Source organism: Schistocerca nitens, chromosome 3 (genome assembly GCF_023898315.1).
Source record: "Schistocerca nitens isolate TAMUIC-IGC-003100 chromosome 3, iqSchNite1.1, whole genome shotgun sequence".
In the NCBI taxonomy this organism is placed as follows: domain Eukaryota; kingdom Metazoa; phylum Arthropoda; class Insecta; order Orthoptera; family Acrididae; genus Schistocerca; species Schistocerca nitens.
In genome coordinates, this window is record NC_064616.1 from 780,293,076 (window position 1) to 780,314,465 (window position 21,390).

The window sequence follows — 21,390 nt, forward strand, 5'->3', positions numbered from 1 at the left end:
ATTATTAACTCAATCTCCCTCTTGTCAGTATCATGGAGGAGCATTTCAGGTAACAGTCTCAGAACACTTTTTTTCTAAGAGCGCTATATGATTCCCTGTTGGGACTAGGTTTCTATTTAGTTCACCTGCTATATTCAGAAAGTGATTATTAAGTACTGTACATATATGCGACTTATCAGTAACACGGACATCCCCACTACGCACTGATTCTATATTCTCGATCTGTCTCTGCAGACCAGCCACTTCCTTTACGACTGACCATATGGTTTTAATTTTATCCTGAGACTTAGCTATTCTATCTGTATACCACATACTTTTTGCCTTCCTAATAACTTTTTTAAGCACCTTACAATACTGTTTGTAATGGGCTGCTGCATTTAGATTGTGACTATTTCTAACGTTTTGATATAATTGCCACTTTGTTCTACAAGATATTCTTATCCCTTTAGTCAGCCACCCAGGCTGCCTGTTTGTGCTAGTACCCTGTTTTGAACGTTCTAACGGAAAGCAACTTTCAAAGACCACGAGAAAAGTCTTGAGGAAAGCATTATATTTATCGTCTACTGTATCAGCACTATAAACATCTTGCCACTCTTGTTCCTTGATAAGGTTTACAAAAGTCTGTACAGCAACTGGATCAGCTTTCCTAAAAAGTTGGTAACTATATTTAACATGTGTTGCAGCACAAAAATCTTTTAGACTTAAAATTTGTGCATCATGATCTGAAAGGCCATTCACCTTTTTGCTAACAGAATGCCCTTCTAATAATGACGAATGAACAAAAATATTGTCTGTGGTTGTTCTACTGTTCCCTTGCACTCTCGTTGGAAAGAATACGGTTTGCATAAGATTATATGAATTAAGGAGGTCTACCAGCATCCTTTTCCTTGCACAATCACTTATACAATTAATATTGAAGTCACCACATATAACTAACTTTTTGTATTTCCTATAAAGTGAACCAAGAACCTCCTCTAGCTTTAGCAAAAATGTTGTGAAATCGGAGTCTGGGGATCTATAAATAACAACAGTAAGAAGTTTAGCTCCACTAAATTTAACCACACCTGCACAACATTCAAACACCTTTTCAGTGCAGTACTTTGAAACATCAATTGACTCAAATGGGCTACCGTTTTTCACATACATGGCTACTCCCCCACACCGCAAAGAGCTCCTAGAAAAGCTGCCAGCCAACCTGTATCCTGGTAAAGGAAGCCTCTGAATTATCTCCTTATTTAAGAAGTGTTCAGATATACCAGTAATTTCAGAGTCAACATCTATAAGCAGTTCACTAACTTTATCTCTAATACCTTGTATATTTTGATGAAATATACTAATTCCCTCATTAATCGGATACCCAAGCTTTGTAGAAAGTGGTTTCTTTGTTAGAGAGACTTCCCTTAAGCAGGAATACCTATCAGCTGACTTCAATCTAAAAAAGGTACAGCTCTAACACCCACAACCCTTGACCTAGGTGTTGATATTTATAAAAATATATTCATCAGATGGAGTGGGCCTTGGTACATCGCATGGTTGTAAATTACATTAGCTGAAGTTGAGCAGCTCTTGTTGTATATAAAATTGATATAAAAACCAGAAACATTACATGCCATGGCTTAAGATATTAGCCAGATTACACTACGTGTAAGCAGAATAAATGCTCAAAAGTATTTGCCCACTGGTAAAGGCTCTTGTCTACATAAACATTATAACAGGAGTCCATGTGATGTTTGTGGTGACGAGCTGTTCGGCTTCATCTAATATAGTTTACCACCACATGATGTAGCAAGGCCCACCCCTTCTGAAGAAGACATTTTTATAAATATTGAGACCTAGAGCAAGGGATAAATAAACCTTTGGTTGCAACTAGTTGGCTGATTTTTTTGTTCAACCTCTTCCATGAAGTAGTATCATATGAATGTGAAGTAGTGTGCTGTGACTCAAGTATTACTGAGGGCACACACAGCTGGAAGGCAATTGCATTTAAGTTCAGTTTTGAAAACTTTTTGCAGATGATGCTGTGGTGTATCGAGAGGTTGTAACAATGGAAAATTGTACTGAAATGCAGGAGGATCTGCAGCGAATTGATGCATGGTGCAGGGAATGGCAATTGAATCTCAATGTAGACAAGTGTAATGTGCTGCGAATACATAGAAAGATAGATTCCTTATCATTTAGCTACAAAATAGCAGGTCAGCAACTGGAAGCAGTTAATTCCATAAATTATCTGGGAGTACGCATTAGGAGTGATTTAAAATGGAATGATCATATAAAGTTGATCGTCGGTAAAGCAGATGCCAGACTGAGATTCATTGGAAGAATCCTAAGGAAATGCAATCCAAAAACAAAGGAAGTAGGTTACAGTACGCTTGTTCGCCCACTGCTTGAATACTGCTCAGCAGTGTGGGATCCATACCAGATAGGGTTGATAGAAGAGATAGAGAAGATCCAACAGAGAGCAGCGCGCTTCGTTACAGGATCATTTAGTAATCGCGAAAGCGTTACTGAGATGATAGATAAACTCCAGTGGAAGACTCTGCAGGAGAGACGCTCAGTAGCTTGGTACGGGCTTTTGTTAAAGTTTCGAGAAGATACCTTCACCGATGAGTCAAGCAGTATATTGCTCCCTCCTACGTATATATCGCGAAGAGACCATGAGGATAAAATCAGAGAGATTAGAGCCCACACAGAAGCATACAGACAATCCTTCTTTCCACGAACAATACGAGACTGGAATAGAAGGGAGAACCGATAGAGGTACTCAGGGTACCCTCCGCCACACACCGTCAGGTGGCTTGCGGAGTATGGATGTAGATGTAGATGTAGATTTCAAGAATTGCTGAGTGATGTGTTCATGGCTGTTGTAGTGGTGGTTGATGGAAAACAGTGATTGTAGCTGTCCATAACAGTACATATGTACTTCTTAAGGGAAAGATTTCTCTCATTTGGAATCCTTCCATGAGGATGAGGATGATTATCCATAATATTGACTGTGTTGGTTCTTCAAACTGTAAGCTACCATTGTATATTGTACAGTCATATTATGAAGCCATCTTCAGTGCTATCATGTTCTTTACTGCCGGCATCTAGTGCATCACTTCTGTTTGGTATACTTTAACACAATGATGTGACAGATGCAGTGTAGCTACTTCCTGTGCTTACTGGTGGGTATCTTTCTCACTGCTATTGCCAAGGGCTGAGTGGTATGTACAAGATACATTCATCAGATATTGTCCTCTATTACAGGGCATCATATTGGATAGGACATGAACAATATAATATAGTATATTAGATCACAGGAATCCAGATTTCTGATGAGGGAAACCTCAGAATATGGAGATTGGATGAATTGCAATGTGTTTGGTACACTTGAAGTACTATGAGGCAGCTGTTCAGTATATTGTCAAGTGTTAAGGACATACTAATTTTGTGCAGTACTTTTTCTACTTCAGATAGGTCATGGGTCACATGCCAAACATGTGACTAAAACAGGGGATAGTGTTGTACCCATCTATGTACGTGGAGAAGAAAGTCCCAGCAGTTGTTGTTCTGAGTGTCCCTACTTCCAGTAAGAGAGGGAATGTAGAAAATTTCATTGAAGCTTGAGAAAAAAGTAAAAATATAAAAATTATAGAAACCAAATTTGTGAACTGAAGGTAACTCTATCACAAATTGCATATCAAGGAAACAGCTGCACCACTATCAGTCCTTAAGGCCAAATGGATGCTCAGGAAATCATCCACACATCAGTTGGATAGATCAGCTAACTCGTATTAGGAGAGTAATTAGAAATGATCTTCCCACAGTGGAAACATAGTAACTAGGATTGAAATGATGTGATGTAAACTGAAATTTTAAGGCTAGTTGTACAAAATAATATTGGTAACTCACACAGGCATGCATAAACTCATGGATTACTGTGGTATGCTCCTATCAGTGGGGTCCATGATGATGATGATGATGATGATTATTATTATTATTATTATTATTATTATTTTAGTTGGAGGTATAGTTACAACTGGTACAAGCTTGGTAAATCTCATGCACCTCGATGGTAGCCAATAACTCTTAATTTAGAAGAAAGGAACATTATATTAGTATCAAAAATTATTAAAATACAATATTAATTAATAGTAAAGAAACAAAACAAAAATTAGGTAAGTAAATTTAATCTTAAAATTTCACAAGTTTTTGTAGTTAATAAACAGTTACTGGCTGCCTTGGAAGTGCTTGAGGTTTATCACCCATGTACTAAATGTAACAATATCTACATCTAAAGCTATTACTATTATACCATTCATGTGCCTCTCACTCCCTCCTTTGATAAGTGCTTATCTTCTTAAATCTTGAGTTAACTCACACATGTAAGTGCAGCCAGTGACATTCTGTAAAAATATGAGAGATTTGGTTTGCATCACATAACTTCAGTCCTAGTTATTATGTTTCCTCTGTGAAAGCATCACTTCTGGTCTGGTTTAGTTCTTCTAGCCAGTTGTTACTTGGACAATTTCCTAAGTATCTACTTGATGTTAAGGGCTAATAGTATATTTGATATGCAAAGATAAAAAAAAAAAAAAAAAAATTGAGGAATATCTGCTTATACCATAGCAAAAGCTACTGTGTAGTACCTGTGTTGAACTAAAATTTTAGTGACATTTATCCATCACAATCGCTCAGATAACACTTTGTTGTTGTCTTCCCAACAGTACTATTACTATGTTCAGCAAGAATAGTGGAACACAATTGATTGCTGCCACTTTGAACAGTTTGTTAAAATTGGAAAAATTTTATATTGCAGGAAATTTTTGCTGATAAAGTGATCTTTACAACATTGTTGGATGAGCTGCTTATTACATTACTGCAAAATAGTAATGGCTATAGAAATTATGTTATTGCCCCACAATTGTAAAGTACTGTATCCTAGAAGTACTATCCTCTTTAAATTAAATCCATCTAAATGACTGCAGTCTGATTAGTGATGTGATACTAACGTAACTGCTTCTGATTTTTTTTTTTCAAACTGTGCTATGGATGCTGCATTATGTTTGTGTAATCTAACTTATATAAAATTCGCTTTTTGTCCTGTATCCAAGTTTATTATTTTGATTTGATTTTCTTCTTACATTAGAATTTTGTCCATTGTATTTCACAGATCTGGTTTATTTGTTATGAAAAATTCTTTTATATGTGAAGTAGTATAGTTTAATAGTACCAAATATAACCAGTCAGTCTAGTGTACAGATCCTTTTACTTATGTGTTAGTAAAATCTTTAATACATATTTTGTGTTAAGACTAATTTTTAGATCCCTGATATTGTGTAATTATGTGAATCACTATTTTTACAGCTATATTTTTCAATATTGCAAAAGTAATTGTCTGATTTCTTTTCGCAGATTACAGTATAAATACGCAAGCTGAACACCTGTCATCCACAGATTTAGTGACAGGTATACGACAAGATGGGCGCATGTCAGTTGTGCGTAGATTCTTCTGTTTATTTGTGACTTTTGATCTCCTCTTCACTGTCTTGATGTGGCTAATATGTATAATGGTAATTATTTTGTTGTTTTCATTGTACTGAAAATATATTAGCATGTACTACTTTGTTTTTGATATGATTTTGCTCATTTGTTGCATGTGGGCACGGCTAGACAGTTTTTTTATGTAACTTTTTTGTGCTCACTGTTAGTGACCAGAATGATTCAAGTTGGAAAAGAAATATAAAAATAACCTTGAAGGTTCTAGACACCATCCAAAATTCATCAGTGACATGATTCTCTTTCAAAACAGTTAGAGCATCTTGCTCATCAAGCTTCCATCTAGTTTTAGATGACTAACAATACATAAAAAAAGAGGCATTTGTCTTACAAGTTACGACTATTGTAGATTTGCACCCAAAAACTTATTGTTCATGACGAAAAACCTGTTTTGCATGTCATAACTGAGTATTGTAAATTTACTTGTGTGTAACCATTATAGTTTGCTTCGACCTGATGTAAGCAAATAAACATAGTAGTTTTCCATTTTTATTTTTGTGAAATAAGAAAACCTAAAGTAATTGACTGTATGGCCTCAGATTTAGCGTTACTGTATTCTGCTGTGTGTGTGTGTGTGTGTGTGTGTGTGTGTGTGTGTGTGTGTGTGTGTGTGTGTGTGTGTAGTGCTATGCAGCTCATGTTGTCCAACAGACTCATATGTTGCTGTAACCAGTTGCTCAAGTCAGCTTGATATTGTAACGGAAGTCAAAAAATCAGTGCATTGTGGTCGCAACTACCATATATCTCCATTTTCATCCCAGAGAGCACAGAGAAACATTTCCTACTTGCCTCCCAAATACTGAGGAGAAAAGATCCAAAGGAGAACTTGGGGATTTATCATACATTCAATTATTAAGCACAGAAGTCACAGAAATGCTCATCCAACTCTTGTGGCAGATGTGACATGGTACTGTGCATCATACCGTGCTTTAGTGTTAAAAATTCTGATATTGTATGTCCCTACATATGTTATGTGAAAAAAACCATGACGGTGAAATTAAAGATATTCAAGCTCATATGGAGGCTTAGATACAGTTGTTCTCCCTATGCACCAATCACAGCTGCAACAGGAAATAGGGAAAGTAACAGTGGTACATGAAGTACACTCTGTCACACACTGTAAGGTGGCTTGCAAAGTACAGATGTAGATGCTGCTGCTATGAAATAGAAACTTGTGTCTATACCATTAAGATTCACATGAATCTTTCTGTAGGTATCCTTATATCTAAAAACAGTTTTACACCTGGCTTTTTTATGTAGAAGGACAACTTTTTTGCATTTAATCTCCTACATGTATGATATTCAATATTAAGCAAAATTTTATGAAGAATTAATTTTTTAAGCTGCAAAGAATTCTTGCAGTTTTGTGTGTTACTTTCTTTTTTTTCCTGTAACTTAAACCAGTACCTTCACCTTTGTGCTCACACACAGTAATCTGCATAATGTATACCAACATTTGTCTCTTTCTACTGTTTGTTTCCTTCTGCTTCTTTCAGTACAACCTAAATACATAAGATAATTGTACGCAATGTATGCAGTCATTACATATTCATTATGTAAGTGCTCTTCTCAAACAGCACTACATTAAGGCATTTATTATTTTGTGTTATAACAGTAAGTTTAATTTTTGCACATTTTTGCTGCAATAAACTACAAAATACTTCCTATGAAGTCTGACTTTCATCTTGTTTCTTTCTGCTGTGTTCAAAATAGAATTATGTTAACTCTTTTTTTATATTAGAGATTTGTTTTTATCACTGACTTGTCTTTTTGGAGACAACTTCTTTATTTAGTGTCAGTTTGATTTTTTTCAGTTCTGTTTGTCTCCCATATTTTCTGATTTCGCCTACATACCCTTCCTAGCTTTCGTATTTATTTTTGTCCTAAGGCCAAATTTTTCATTGAAGTATTTCTTTATTTCAGGAATTCCTTGACTTCAGTTTCTTTTAAATCAGAACTCTGTATATTTTTAACATTTTTTTATCCTTTTCTTCCATGTGGTTATGAATATGGCTTCTTCATATACTGTATTCATGACTTTCTCACATTAATGTAAAATAAAAACTGGAGGGAAAAAGAAGGCAGCTTTGAGCTCTTCCCTTTTTTGCCACCTTCTTTCATTGTAGTTACTATGTGCATATAATTGTGATAAATACTTTAATTGTCTTTATAAATGTGGTAGGAAAGTTCTGGTAGAATGTATATAATTCGGGAGTAAAGGATATCACTCACTAAATAACATAAGCATTGGGTTATCATATGATAGTGTCCATAAGTTAAGCATAATTGGAAATGAGAAGCCGGCCGCTGTGACTGAGCGGTTCTAGGCGCTTCAGTCTGGAACCGTGCTGCTGCTACGGTCGCAGGTTCGAATCCTGTCTCAGGTATGGATGTGTGTGATGCCCTTACGTTAGTTAGGTTTAAGTAGTTCTAAGACTAGGGGACTGATGACCTCAGATGTTACGTCCCATAGTGCTTAGAGCCATTTGAAGCATTTTTGGAAATGAGAATAACAGAGAGAAAATATTAGCAACCACTGTGAGTGACTGTCAGTATTTTGCCATATGTTGGAATTGTGCTATTTGTACAGGAGAGTAGCACACTTTGCTTTGAGTAGATGTGGGGCGGGGGGGGGGGGGGGAGGGGGGGAGGGGGAACGAAAGCATAGTACCTTTGACTTGTGACTTCTGTTAATATTTGCACTTGCATGTGTGTTGCATGTAGCTTATGGCTAAAGTTTACTATGTTTTGCTGCAGAGAAGTTATTTTGACATTGTTTTGTAGGGTAGAGTTCATATGTGCATTGAAGGCAGATTAGATGCAGACCATAGTTTGATCAGCCACAAAGCGTCATTTCAAGCCTTTGACATGGTTCCAAAAACAGGAATAGTTCATTGTAGACTATCCCAAGGTTGACTGAGAGTGACTACTCCATAATAGAACTGATAACTGACCTTAACTGCACAACAAAATCCACTAATGTTTGGAAGACAGGTACATTGAGAAGGAAGTATAAATCAATCAGTGAATTTACTCTTCATTGATTAATCCTGGTTCATTTTGCAGAATTGTTGTTTTTTACTTTCATGAGAAAGAAAGTTGGTAGTTATCATTATGATCAAAGGACTATTGTGGGGAAAAAAAAATCTGTTTGGTGATATTGATGGAGTTGTAGTGTGGGGAGGTATCATGTTGGGTGAGCTGACAGAGCTTCACATCTTCATAAGTAAGAGAGTGAATACCCATCAACATTGAGCTATTCTGTCTGAATAACTTCTGACAGGCGAAGGTAACAACTACATGGAGATGCTGGTGAGATCTGAATCCTATAGAGCACTTACGGGATGCATTGGAGAGACAAATTATAACATGTCAGCCATTCCTGAAGACACATCCAAACTTCCATACAATTATTTCTCAGGAAGAGGACAAATTGATGATAATGCTGTCAAACTGCCCTATAAAGAACCTGCTAGATAGCTACCAAACATGAGTAGCAAGGGCTAAGCATGTACCCTATTACCTATTTTGTTGTTATGGAAGAGTTGTTTTTCCTGTTTTGTAACTTTATGGTTTGTATCTTGGGTATTAGAACTTTTATAATTATATGTTTTGAATACTAATGTTCTGAATAATTTGTTATTTAGCTTTATCTCACTAGGGGTAAGATAGATACTGCCTACAGGAAAATTAAAGAGACCTTTGGAGATAAGAGAACCACTTGTATGAACATCAAGAGCTCAGATGGAAACCCAGTTCTAAGCAAAGAAGGGAAAGCAGAAAGGTGGAAGGAGTATATAGAGGGTCTATACAAGGGCAATGTACTTGAGGACAATATTATGGAAATGGAAGAGGATGTAGATGAAGATGAAATGGGAGATACGATACTGCATGAAGAGTTTGACAGAGCACTGAAAGACCTGAGTCGAAACAAGGCCCCCGGAGTAGACAACATTCCATTGGAACTACTGACGGCCTTGGGAGAGCCAGTCCTGACAAAACTCTACCATCTGGTGAGCAAGATGTATGAAACAGGTGAAATACCCTCAGACTTAAAGAAGAATATAATAATTCCAATCCCAAAGAAAGCAGGTGTTGACAGATGTGAAAATTACCGGACAATCAGTTTAATAAGCCACAGTTGCAAAATACTAACACGAATTCTTTACAGACGAATGGAAAAACTAGTAGAAGCCGGCCTCGGGGAAGATCAGTTTGGATTCCGTAGAAATACTGGAACACGTGAGGCAATACTGACCTTACGACTTACCTTAGAAGAAAGATTAAGGAAAGGCAAACCTACGTTTCTAGCATTTGTAGACTTAGAGAAAGCTTTTGACAATGTTGACTGGAATACTCTCTTTCAAATTCTAAAGGTGGCAGGGGTAAAATACAGGGAGCGAAAGGCTATTTACAATTTGTACAGAAAGCAGATGGCAGTTATAAGAGTCGAGGGACATGAAAGGGAAGCAGCGGTTGGGAAGGGAGTAAGACAGGGTTGTAGCCTCTCCCCGATGTTATTCAATCTGTATATTGAGCAAGCAGTAAAGGAAACAAAAGAAAAATTCGGAGTAGGTATTAAAATCCATGGAGAAGAAATAAAAACTTTGAGGTTCGCCGATGACATTGTAATTCTGTCAGAGACAGCAAAGGACTTGGAAGAGCAGTTGAACGGAATGGATGGTGTCTTGAAGGGAGGATATAAGATGAACATCAACAAAAACAAAACGAGGATAATGGAATGTAGTCGAATTAAGTCGGGTGATGTTGAGGGTATTAGATTAGGAAATGAGACACTTAAAGTAGTAAAGGAGTTCTGCTATTTGGGGAGCAAAATAACTGCTGATGGTCGATGTAGAGAGGATATAAAATGTAGACTGGCAATGGCAAGGAAAGGGTTTCTGAAGAAGAGAAATTTGTTAACATCGAGTATAGATTTAAGTGTCAGGAAGTCATTTCTGAAAGTATTTGTATGGAGTGTAGCCATGTATGGAAGTGAAACATGGACGGTAAATAGTTTGGACAAGAAGAGAATAGAAGCTTTCGAAATGTGGTGCTACAGAAGAATGCTGAAGATTAGATGGGTAGATCACGTAACTAATGAGGAGGTACTGAATAGGATTGGGGAGAAGAGGAGTTTGTGGCACAACTTGACCAGAAGAAGGGATCGGTTGGTAGGACATGTTCTGAGGCATCAAGGGATCACCAATTTAGTATTGGAGGGCATCGTGGAGGGTAAAAATCGTAGGGGGAGACCAAGAGATGAATACATTAAGCAGATTCAGAAGGATGTAGGTTGCAGTAGGTACTGGGAGATGAAGAAGCTTGCACAGGATAGAGTAGCATGGAGAGCTGCATCAAACCAGTCTCAGGACTGAAGACCACAACAACAACAACAACAACAACAGCTTTATCTTACTCTGTAACCATTCTGACATTCTATTTGGTTAACATACTCTCATTCAGTCATCTCGAGTATGCTTAAAATTTGGACACTAGTGCAGCTTTCACTAGTATTGCATTAAAGAAAATGAGAGAAATATTTGAGTTGTTTGCAGTGTGGTGGTAGTTACATCTTTGTCTTCTGCTGCAGTGCAAAGCTTCCAGTGCAGTTAGCACTAATTACTATCGGCGCTGGTTGCTATTGTAACAGGAAATTTATGCTTATGGCCTAGTTTTGAAAAGTTCATATGCACAATGATGATATCACTATAAACCCCACCTCCCCCTTCTTCTCAATTGAATTGTGTCTTGTGAAGTGTGACAATTGCTGTTTTGAGGACATGATTGAAGAAAAAAAAAGTCTTAGTCTTTTATTTCACCAGATAACAATTCAGGTTTTATTTTCACATGTTTCAGTTTCAGCTGTGATGTAAAGCTGTGAGTAATGAGTATAATGGGCAGGGGCACTATGAATATAGTGCGGGACAATAAGTTGCGAATGTGGGTGTAACGGGAGACATGCCAGAGATAAGTCCCTGCAGTCGCACTATCCTCTGTGTCCTCGGTGGCTCAGATGGAAAGTGTGTCTGCCATGTAAGTAGGAGATCCTGGGTTCGAGTCCCGGTCGTGGCACACATTTTCAACTGTCCCTGTTGACTTATATCAATGCCTGTGCACAGCTAGGGATATTCATTTCATTGTAATTTCATTTAATGAGCTGTCTGGTCACCGATGGTATCTGTTCTTTCGAACATGTCCGAAAGAACAGATACCATCTTCAAGGCTCACCGGCCATTTGACCATCTTCTGTGCATATGCACAAACAGTGCCCGAACTCTTATGGGAATTGGCAGTAAAACCGCGAGTAATGAGTATAATGGGCAGGGGCACTATGAATATAGTGTGGGGCAATAAGTTGCGAATGTGGGTCTCACGGGAGGCGTGCCAGAGATAAGTCCCTGCAGTCTGCATTCGCACTATCCTCTGTGTCCTTGGTGGCTCAGATGGATAGAGCGTCTGCCATGTAAGCAGGAGATCCTGGGTTCGAGTCCCAGTTGGGGCACACATTTTCAGCTGTCCCTTTTGACTTATATCAATACCTGTACACAGATAGGAGTATTCATTTCATTGTAATTTCTGTATTATATTAATGTGTGAGCATAATATATATTTTTCTTGATTGTTGTATCTTCATTATCCAGCGTGATCAAACCCACATATATTATGCTCATACATTAACGCATTACAGCAAGGAGTAACTACAGTTGTGATATCCCTTAAACACAGATCTTATCTGCATTCAAGTGTGATGACATAAAAACTGTCCACACCAGATTTACCCCAAATACAAAATATGTAGCTTATGAATATGAGAAAAGCTCGAAACTAGTCAGCCAATAAATAATTAGCAGTTTTGGACTTAAACATTTAAAAATCCCTCTTCTTCAATATTTGAGAGCTACAAGATGTGGCTTACTGAAAACCTTTATGGCTGACAAACTATCATCTAGCAATAAAACAATTAGTAAAATTTTCCTTGAATGAAACATAAGAAGTGAACAAGTAATTATCATCCATTGCTTCTGGTAAAATGAGATACAAGGAAAGAACCATAAAATATGTTATCATCACTGCCTGTGAGGAATAATAAAAGAAATGAGGTAACATGATATTGGAATGTACATCTAGAGCAGACAAATAGTGGAAAACCATTGATGAATGTAACACAATTTCTATATTAGAAGGACTATGTAAGTAAACAATGCTTGTCCACTAGATTGCATAACTTTCTGTTGGGCAAAGATGCATTTGTGTCATGGCCAGTTGTATTACATGGCAGCAACAGTAGCAGCAAGTAAGTGGGTTGGAAGAGAAGCATAACGTGGTGCAGCCGATCATCATAAATATTGACTGCCTCCTAGCAGAATCTCCTAGGTTTTGTGTATCACTTTGTGTGCTCTTTTCCGATTGGTGATGTACACCTAATGCAGTTTCATTTTTAGCATATGTATGCTCTCTATAGTGTATTTTGAATATTTGGCCGATGTGGCCTATGTACTGTTTGTTAAAGTTACAAAGTTACCACATGTGATTCTGTAGACTCTGGAGCTAGTAAATTTGCTTTTCATAGCATTAATTTGATGTGAAATGGGTATTTTAATATTATCAGATTATTTTCACGTAATCTCAATGTTAAGTTATGAAAAATACTTACATAATTCTTTCAATATAATGCTGATTCCTGTGTATTTGATCAGAATTGGAAAATTGTTATTTTAATCATTGATTTCTCACAATTTGCCTATTCTAGATATACATTGTATGTTACTTTATGTCTATTACCATTCCTCACAATCTGTGACTCATGATGTTTAATTTACAGATCCTTCCTTTTATGTCATTCTATCAGAAGCTATGAATGATATGTAATTATGGTTCATCATCATCATCATCATCATCATAATCATCATTTAAGACTGATTATGCCTTTCAGCATTCAGTCTGGAGCATAGTCCCCCTTATAAAATTCCTCCATGATCCCCTATTCAGTGCTAACATATGTGCCTCTTCTGATGTTAAGCCTATTACTTCAAAATCATTCTTAACCGAATCCAGGTACCTTCTCCTTGGTCTACCCCGACTCCTCCTACCCTCTACTGCTGAACCCATGAGTCTCTTGGGTAATCTTGCTTCTCCCATGCTTGTAACATGACCCCACCATCTAAGCCTGTTCGCCCTGCCACACCCGGGTTCCCGGCGGGGTCAGGGATTTTCTCTGCCTCGTGATGGCTGGGTGTTGTGTGATGTCTTTAGGTTAGTTAGGTTTAAGTAGTTCTAAGTTCTAGGGGACTGATGACCTAAGATGTTAAGTCCCATAGTGCTCAGAGCCATTTGAACCATTTTTTGTTCGCCCTGACTGCTACATCTATAGAGTTCATTCCCAGTTTTTCTTTGATTTCCTCATTGTGCACACCCTCCTGCCATTGTTCCCATCTACTAGTACCTGCAATCATCCTAGCTACTTTCATATCCGTAACCTCAACCTTATGGATAAGGTAACCCGAATCCACCCAGCTTTCGCTCCTATACAACTAAGTTGGTCGAAAGATTGAACGGTGCACAGATAACTTAGTCTTGGTACTGACTTCCTTCTTGCAGAAGAGAGTAGATCATAGCTGAGTGCTCACTGCATTAGCTTTGCTACACCTCGCTTCCAGTTCTTTCACTATGTTGCCATCCTGTGAGAATATGCATCCTAAATACTTGAAACTGTCCACCTGTTCTAACTTTGTTCCTCCTATTTGGCACTCAATCCGTTTATATCTCTTTCCCACTGACTTTACTTTTGTTTTGGAGATGCTAATCTTCATACCATAGTCCTTACATTTCTGATCTAGCTCTGAAATATTACTTTGCAAACTTTCAATAGAATCTGCCATCACAACTAAGTCATCTGCATATGCGAGACTGCTTATTTTGTGTTCACCTATCTTAATCTCACCCAGCCAGGCTATTGTTTTCAACATATGATCAAAGAGATACCTCTGTAGTTGTTACAATCTTTTCTGTTTCCATGTTTAAAGATTGGTGTGATTACTGCTTTCATCCAGTCTGATGGAACCTGTCCCGACTCCCACGCCATTTCAATTATCCTGTGTAACCATTTAAGACCTGACATTCATCAAATACAGTGGAATGTCAGGTCTTAAATGGTTACACAGGATAATTGAAATGGCGTGGGAGTCAGGACAGGTTCCATCAGACTGGACGAAAGCAGTAATCACACCAATCTTTAAACATGGAAACAGAAAAGATTGTAACAACTACAGAGGTATCTCTTTGATCAGCGTTGTGGGTAAAATATTCTCAGGTATTGTTGAAAGGAAAGTGCGAGTATTAGTTGAGGACAAATTGGATGAAAATCAGTGTGGGTTTAATTATGGTTAACTTCTTATTTTTTCATTTATTGTAAAATCTTAAATATTTAAACTCTTGATGAATATGTAACAATATAACTTTTAATCACTAGGTTGCATCATTTATCATGCCTACTCTCTTGTATGTCAATATGTAAGTTCTTTTACTGTTATTGTTATTTTGCAACAGTGATATTATACTTTTGATATTATAAATTTAACCTTCTCCTTCCATCACACTATAATGTGTGTGTATGTTTTCAGGTTTCCTTGATTTTTTTCTTGTTTATAGATATAAATATGGTTGCACATCACTGCTGAAACCACAAATCGTAAAAATAAAAGCAGTGATTGTTAGATATAATAAAAGAAACAAATGCGTTTTAATCAGCAGTCTGAATAAGCTATAGGTCTAATATTAAAAGCAATGTTTTACAGGTAGGTTTCATTTCACATGGAGATAGTAGTAGCTGGTGGACATAACATATAAACTTTCCAGAACATATGATGAGCTGTTTGTACTGTAGTATTATCACATAGGGGTTGCATTGATACTTCAGGCTCATTATCTGTTTTAAAACTGGATTTGGCATGCTTGACAAGATAATATTTCATTAACACTCCATTACCTCTTGATTGGGGAAACTCACTTGTACACTCAATGTGTATCCTAGTAGCTGCATAAAGAATTTTCCAGCTGCAAAAGCATGAAAGTGTACAGTTTCTCAGATGTTAGTGTCAGTCATATCTCCCTCTCATATGAAAGTAAATTTTCTTGTCCCATAGCCAGTTGGTTCACATAAATCAGTCAAATGTAATACATAATGTTTAGCATTTGCACTAATTGTGATACAGTTGTAATAAAACCACACACATACAGCAACTGATTGACAGTGACCTTTTCGTTCTTTTTCAGTTGACTGGTGATGAAATTTTTGATGCCTTGTCAAAGCAGATAATTCATTACAATATTCATACATCCTTATTTGACATTGTGGTAAGTATAGAAATGATCTGAAGATGGTTATTAGTAACAATGTATTTCTAAGAGGAACTTTGCTTTTCAGAGGTGGGATGGGTAGCATGAAAAGGGGGGAGAGGAGGGGCTGATCTTCACTGACAGTGTTTTGTTACTGTAAGTACTGAGAGTAATTCAGTACTCACTGTTGGCCTGGGTGGAATGTTGCAAACATTGTAATAAGAATCTTGATCATGCTATTTGGATGTGCCAGGCTGTACAAATTACAGGTCCAAGACTAGACTAATTACGTATAGGCAGGTAAATATAAATTCAGACAAAATACTTATTAATTCACAATCTCTCATGCGTTTTGTGAATAAAACCATCTAGAGCGTTTAACATGTTTATCTATAATGATCATATCTGTAGTTAAGATTAAAGGAACATAAGAATGAGAGCTGTTTATTGTGTATTATCACAGGGTGTATACATCCCGGCACAACTGGGAAATCCAGGGTGAACCTGGGAATTTTTTCATTCGGGAAAAATCGTTTTAGTTTTAGTTAAATTTTTGTAGTTTTGACTGGTAAGAACTGATATTCTAAGAAGAATTTTACTTTAGCCTGATACTGCAGAATAATACTGCAGCAATAAAACATAAATGAGAGACTAACATCAAAATAAAAGTTTGCACCATTTACAGTAACAAAATACAGTACACACAGTGCTGACATCAGAATGTCTCAAAGACCTTAGGAAGAAGACTGTACAGTACTTCATAACAACAAACTGTTTTTGATGAGTATGACATCACACTGTTTAGATTTCTAATAGGTTGCGGGAAAATATTGTGAATGGTGGTTTGAGAAATGTTACTTTGGAAGTAAATTTCCTTTTATGCAAGATGAATTACATTATGTGTGAAATGTGTGATGCATTTCTTAATTCACGGAGCATTTGAATCTCATTCAAAATTTAGCTTTGAGGACCAGTCACATAAAAAAATTTCAGGCCAACAAGACTAGCGATTTATGCTATTATTTAAAATTTTACTGGTACATTTGTGTTTGATGTATCTTAAAGGATAACACATGCCAAACCTCAAGGTTAGTTTTTTGGTATTGATTTTAGTTCTTTCATAGATTATCAGTTATGCAATGACAATGGCCAAAAGTATAATTATCATCCTATCAGCAATTTCATACGTAATTGCCTTTTCTATGGGAAAGTTGAAGTGCTTGATGAGGATTTATGCAGCCAGGTAATCCATGAAATTTTTGGTGCACAGCAGTAAAATTTTCAATTGTACGTGTCACAGATATTCAGCTGCTGCAATTAAGCCGTACTCTTACAAGGGAACCTCCCCATCGCACCCCCCTCAGATTTAGTTATAAGTTGGCACAGTGGATAGGCCTTGAAAAACTGTACACAGATCAATCGAGAAAACAGGAAGAAGTTGTGTGGAACTATAAAAAAAATAAGCAAAATAAACAAACAGAGTAGTCCACTCGCAAGATATGCAACATCAAGGACAATGTGACCTCATGAGCGCCGTGGTCCTGTGGTTAGCGTGAGGAGCTGGGGAACGAGAGGTCATGGGTTCAAGTCTTCCCTCGAGTGAAAAATTTACTTTTTTTATTTTCGCAAAGTTATGATCTGTCCGTTCGTTCATTGACGTCTCTGTTCACTGCAATAAGTTTAGTGTCTGTGTTTTGCGACCGCACCGCAAAACCGTGCGACTAGTAGACGAAAGGACGTGCCTTTCCAATGGGAACCGAAAATATCTGATCGCAAGGTCATAGTTCAACTGATTCCTCCACAGGAAAACACGTCTCATATATTCTATACGACACTGGTGATGGCATGTGCGTCTGGAATATGTTGTTGACCCACCTAACTTGTACACTTGGCGAATGGGTAAAACAATTCTTCTACCTTGCCCGATTTAGATTTTCTTGTGGATGTAATAATCACCCCCAAAAAAGTGATGAAAACATAAGAGTTTGTCATATAAACTGCAACAAATGAATGCAACAGTTTCACAGTCGCACAATTTTCCCTGTGCTCTGTCAAAACATATGTTTTTCATACAACGTCCCCATACTACGGCGCAGTTACCTCACATCGGACGAACAGATAATAATTGTCTGAAAATAAAAAATTAAACTTTTCACTCAAGGGGAGACTTGAACCAAGGACCTCTTGTTCCCCAGCTTCTCACGCTAACCACGGGACCACGAAGCTCTGGGCTTCAGATTCCCCTAGATGTTGCCTATGTTGCGCATGCACTACTCAGTTTGTATATTTTGCTTGCTTTTTTTCATAGTTCCACGCAACTTCTTCCTGTTTTCTCAATTGATCTGTGTTCAGTTTTTCAAGGCCTATCCACTGTGCCAACTTATAACTAAATCTGAGGGTGGTGCGATGGGGAGGTTCCCTTGTTAGTATACTGCCTAACCACACCTTCGGGAAAAAGAGCAAAAAAGTTTGATGACCAATGTTATATGTGAAATCTTAGATATTCTTGTAGCTATTAAACCATTAACTTTTCCTATTTTTGTGTTTGTTGTACTTAACAATGCTGTTGCTATGGCAGACTACATCACATGTCCTAATACACTGAATATCTGCTGTCATTGGCTGACAAGATAACATGACACAAACTATGACTAACAAAAACACATCACAATATCAATTTCAGTGCTTTGGAAGCTACCAATGCTGTACTTGGTTGAATTCATATTTATATTTCTGTAATATAAAAATATGAAGTGTATGTGTTGGCGCACCTCAAAGATCTTTCCAACACACTTTTTTTTCTGGGTTTTTGTTTCTTCAAATGTGAGAAGCTCTAAGCCAGTGTGTAGAAGCTTTACCACTTAAAGGATTGATGTTTTACTGTTTTGTACGGAAGTATATTGTCACTTAACATGGAAAAAAATTACTTTCACTTGGGGTTTAGTGTAGTTTTAGCCGGGAAAAAGTGTATTTTTAATGGGGAAATTTGGGAAAACTCCAGGGAATTTTTTTTCTTCTTTCTTGTACATGTGATCATTTTTGTATCCTGATAATGTATAACAAGTAGTGAAGAGCCACTGCATTAAAATGGACAAAAATAAGTAAATAAATTGATGGCACAACTTCATTAAAAGGAGGGATCAGTTGACAGGACATGTCCTGAAGCCAGAAGAAATCATCAGTTCGTTTATAGAGGGAAATTCGGGTGGTGGTGAGGGGTGGGGGTGGGGGCTGGGTGAGTGGTTGGGGGGTAACAATTGTAGAGGAGACCAAGGGATGAATACAGTAAGCAGTTTCAAATGGATGTAGGGTGCAGTAGTAAATCAGAGATGAAGAGGCTTGTGAGGGACGGAGTAGTGTGGAGAGCTGCATCGAACCAGTCTACAGACTGAAGATCACACATCATCTACAACGGTGTATAACAAGCACCTCTCATTCTTATTTTGCTTTTGTTTATTCCTTAAATCCAAACTTGATTAAGGCCAGTAGTGGAATGGTTTCTTCAAATAGGATGTAACAAATATCCTTTTCTAATCTTCTTCACTTAACTTGTGTGTAGTCAATAATGGCATCATTGTTGCTGAAATGTTAAATCCTAATCTTCCTTTCTTTATAAGTCTATAACAAGCTTTTGGTCTTTTGCACGAGTAATAGAAAATTGCAAATTTTGATCAATAGCTTCCATTTTACTCATATTTGATATGTTGCTTTGTTATATTAAAGCAAGATTAATCAGACCTGTTGGACAATTTTCTCTGACAAACCACAAAAGCTGCACCAACTTCATTTGCTACTGTGATCCAAATTGTCGTGCAAAGTTCGTGGTTATGAATAATGCATGATATGTTTTTCACATCAAATTTTTGAAATTTGCCATACATGTGGGAGTAATGTGTACAGTATCTGTGCTGAGAAAACAGTTTTAAATGCTGAAATTGAAATAGAGAATAATCTTTGTATAAATGGATTAAGATACTTCTAACACTTCACCCACTGATTGCGTACTGTCTTTCACATACATGTTTCATATACCAGTATCCAAGATCCCATCATCACCTCAGTCACTAACGCTGATCTGCAGTGGCACTTGAAGAGTTGCTTCTACCAGATACCTTGCTTCTCCCTCAGATGTCACTCACCACTGATTAAAAATTGTAATAAGAGTAGTCTAGCTTTTCAAATAATGAAACTATTACGTATTTTAGGCGAGAAGGAAAGGATTTGAAGCAACAAATCCAACCATCTGAAAATGAGTTACTATTCTGTGAATGACGACAAGGCCGTGGATCTGGATGTCACTATATTAGAAGTAGAAAGCCTGTTATCTCGTCCACTACTAAGGCTACATCTCTATGGCAGAACGTGTAGAGCACTAACGAAAGCACATACACATAGATGTAATGTATCAAAGATAGAACAAGAAGCACTGAGACAAAAGGAAACTGTGTATCAGCCAGCCACCAAGGGTGATTCTGTGGTCCTAGTGTCACATATGGACATCAAAAAAATTTTGTTTCCTTTCAATGATGATCCTTACTGATAAATAGAGATCAGTCCTACAAATAAAGAACGATGTTTTCTAAATCGATGTTGACTGTGTGTCAATAGATCATTCTCTTCAAGGTAATTCATAATGTTTGAACACAATACATGTTGCAGAATCGTGCTGCAAATCGATGTTAATGATATGGGCCTGTAAGTTATTGGATTACTCCTACTGCCTTTCTTGAATATTGGTGTCACCTGTCCAGTCTTTCGGTACGGGTCTTTCGTCGAGTGAGGTTGTTCATGATCATTAAGTATGGAGCTATTGCATCAACATACTCTGAAAGGAACCTAATTAATATACAGTGTAGACCAGAAGACTTGCTTTTATTAAGTAATTTAAGTTGCTTCTCTACTCTGAGGATATCTACTTGTACGTTAGTCATGGTGGCAGCTGTTCTTGATTTGAACTCTAGAATATTTAATTCGTCTTCTTTGGTGAAGGAATTTTGGAAGGCCGTGTTTAGTAACTCTGCTTTAGCAGCACTGTCATCGATAGCATGTTGATTGCTATTGCCCAGAGAAGGCATTGATTGTGTTTTGCTGCTAGCATACTTTGCATATGACCAAATCTCTTCAGATTTTCTGCCAGGTTTTGAGACAGTTTGATTGTGGAAACTATTACAAGCATCTTTCTTCGAAATCTGCACTAAATTTCAGGTTTCTGCAAAAGATCACCAATCTTGTAGATTTTGCATTTGTTTAAATTTGGCATGCTTTATTTGTTGTTTCTGCAACAGTGTTCTGACCTGTTCTGTGTACCAAGGGGATCAGCTCCGTCGTTTGTTAATTTATTTGGTATAAATCTCTCAACTGCTGTCGATACTATTTCTTTGAATTCAAGCCACATCTGGTGTACGCTTACTGGTACATTGTTAATTTGGAAGAAGTGGAGATAGTCTCTATGGAAGGCATCAAGTGAATTTTTATCTTCTTTTTTGAATAGGTATATTTTTTGTTTATTTTTGG

At 37.2% G+C, this 21,390-nt stretch overlaps 1 protein-coding gene across 1 annotated transcript in view; it reads left to right on the forward strand.

Moving 5' to 3' along the window:
* Nucleotides 1–21,390, forward strand: part of LOC126248794 (steroidogenic acute regulatory protein-like) — a 161,125-nt gene that overhangs the window by 49,519 nt on the left and 90,216 nt on the right. The window contains exons 3-4 of the mRNA XM_049950180.1: nt 5,395–5,552; nt 15,814–15,894. Coding sequence (XP_049806137.1) covers nt 5,395–5,552; nt 15,814–15,894 — 239 coding nt within the window. The remainder of the gene's footprint in view (nt 1–5,394; nt 5,553–15,813; nt 15,895–21,390) is intronic.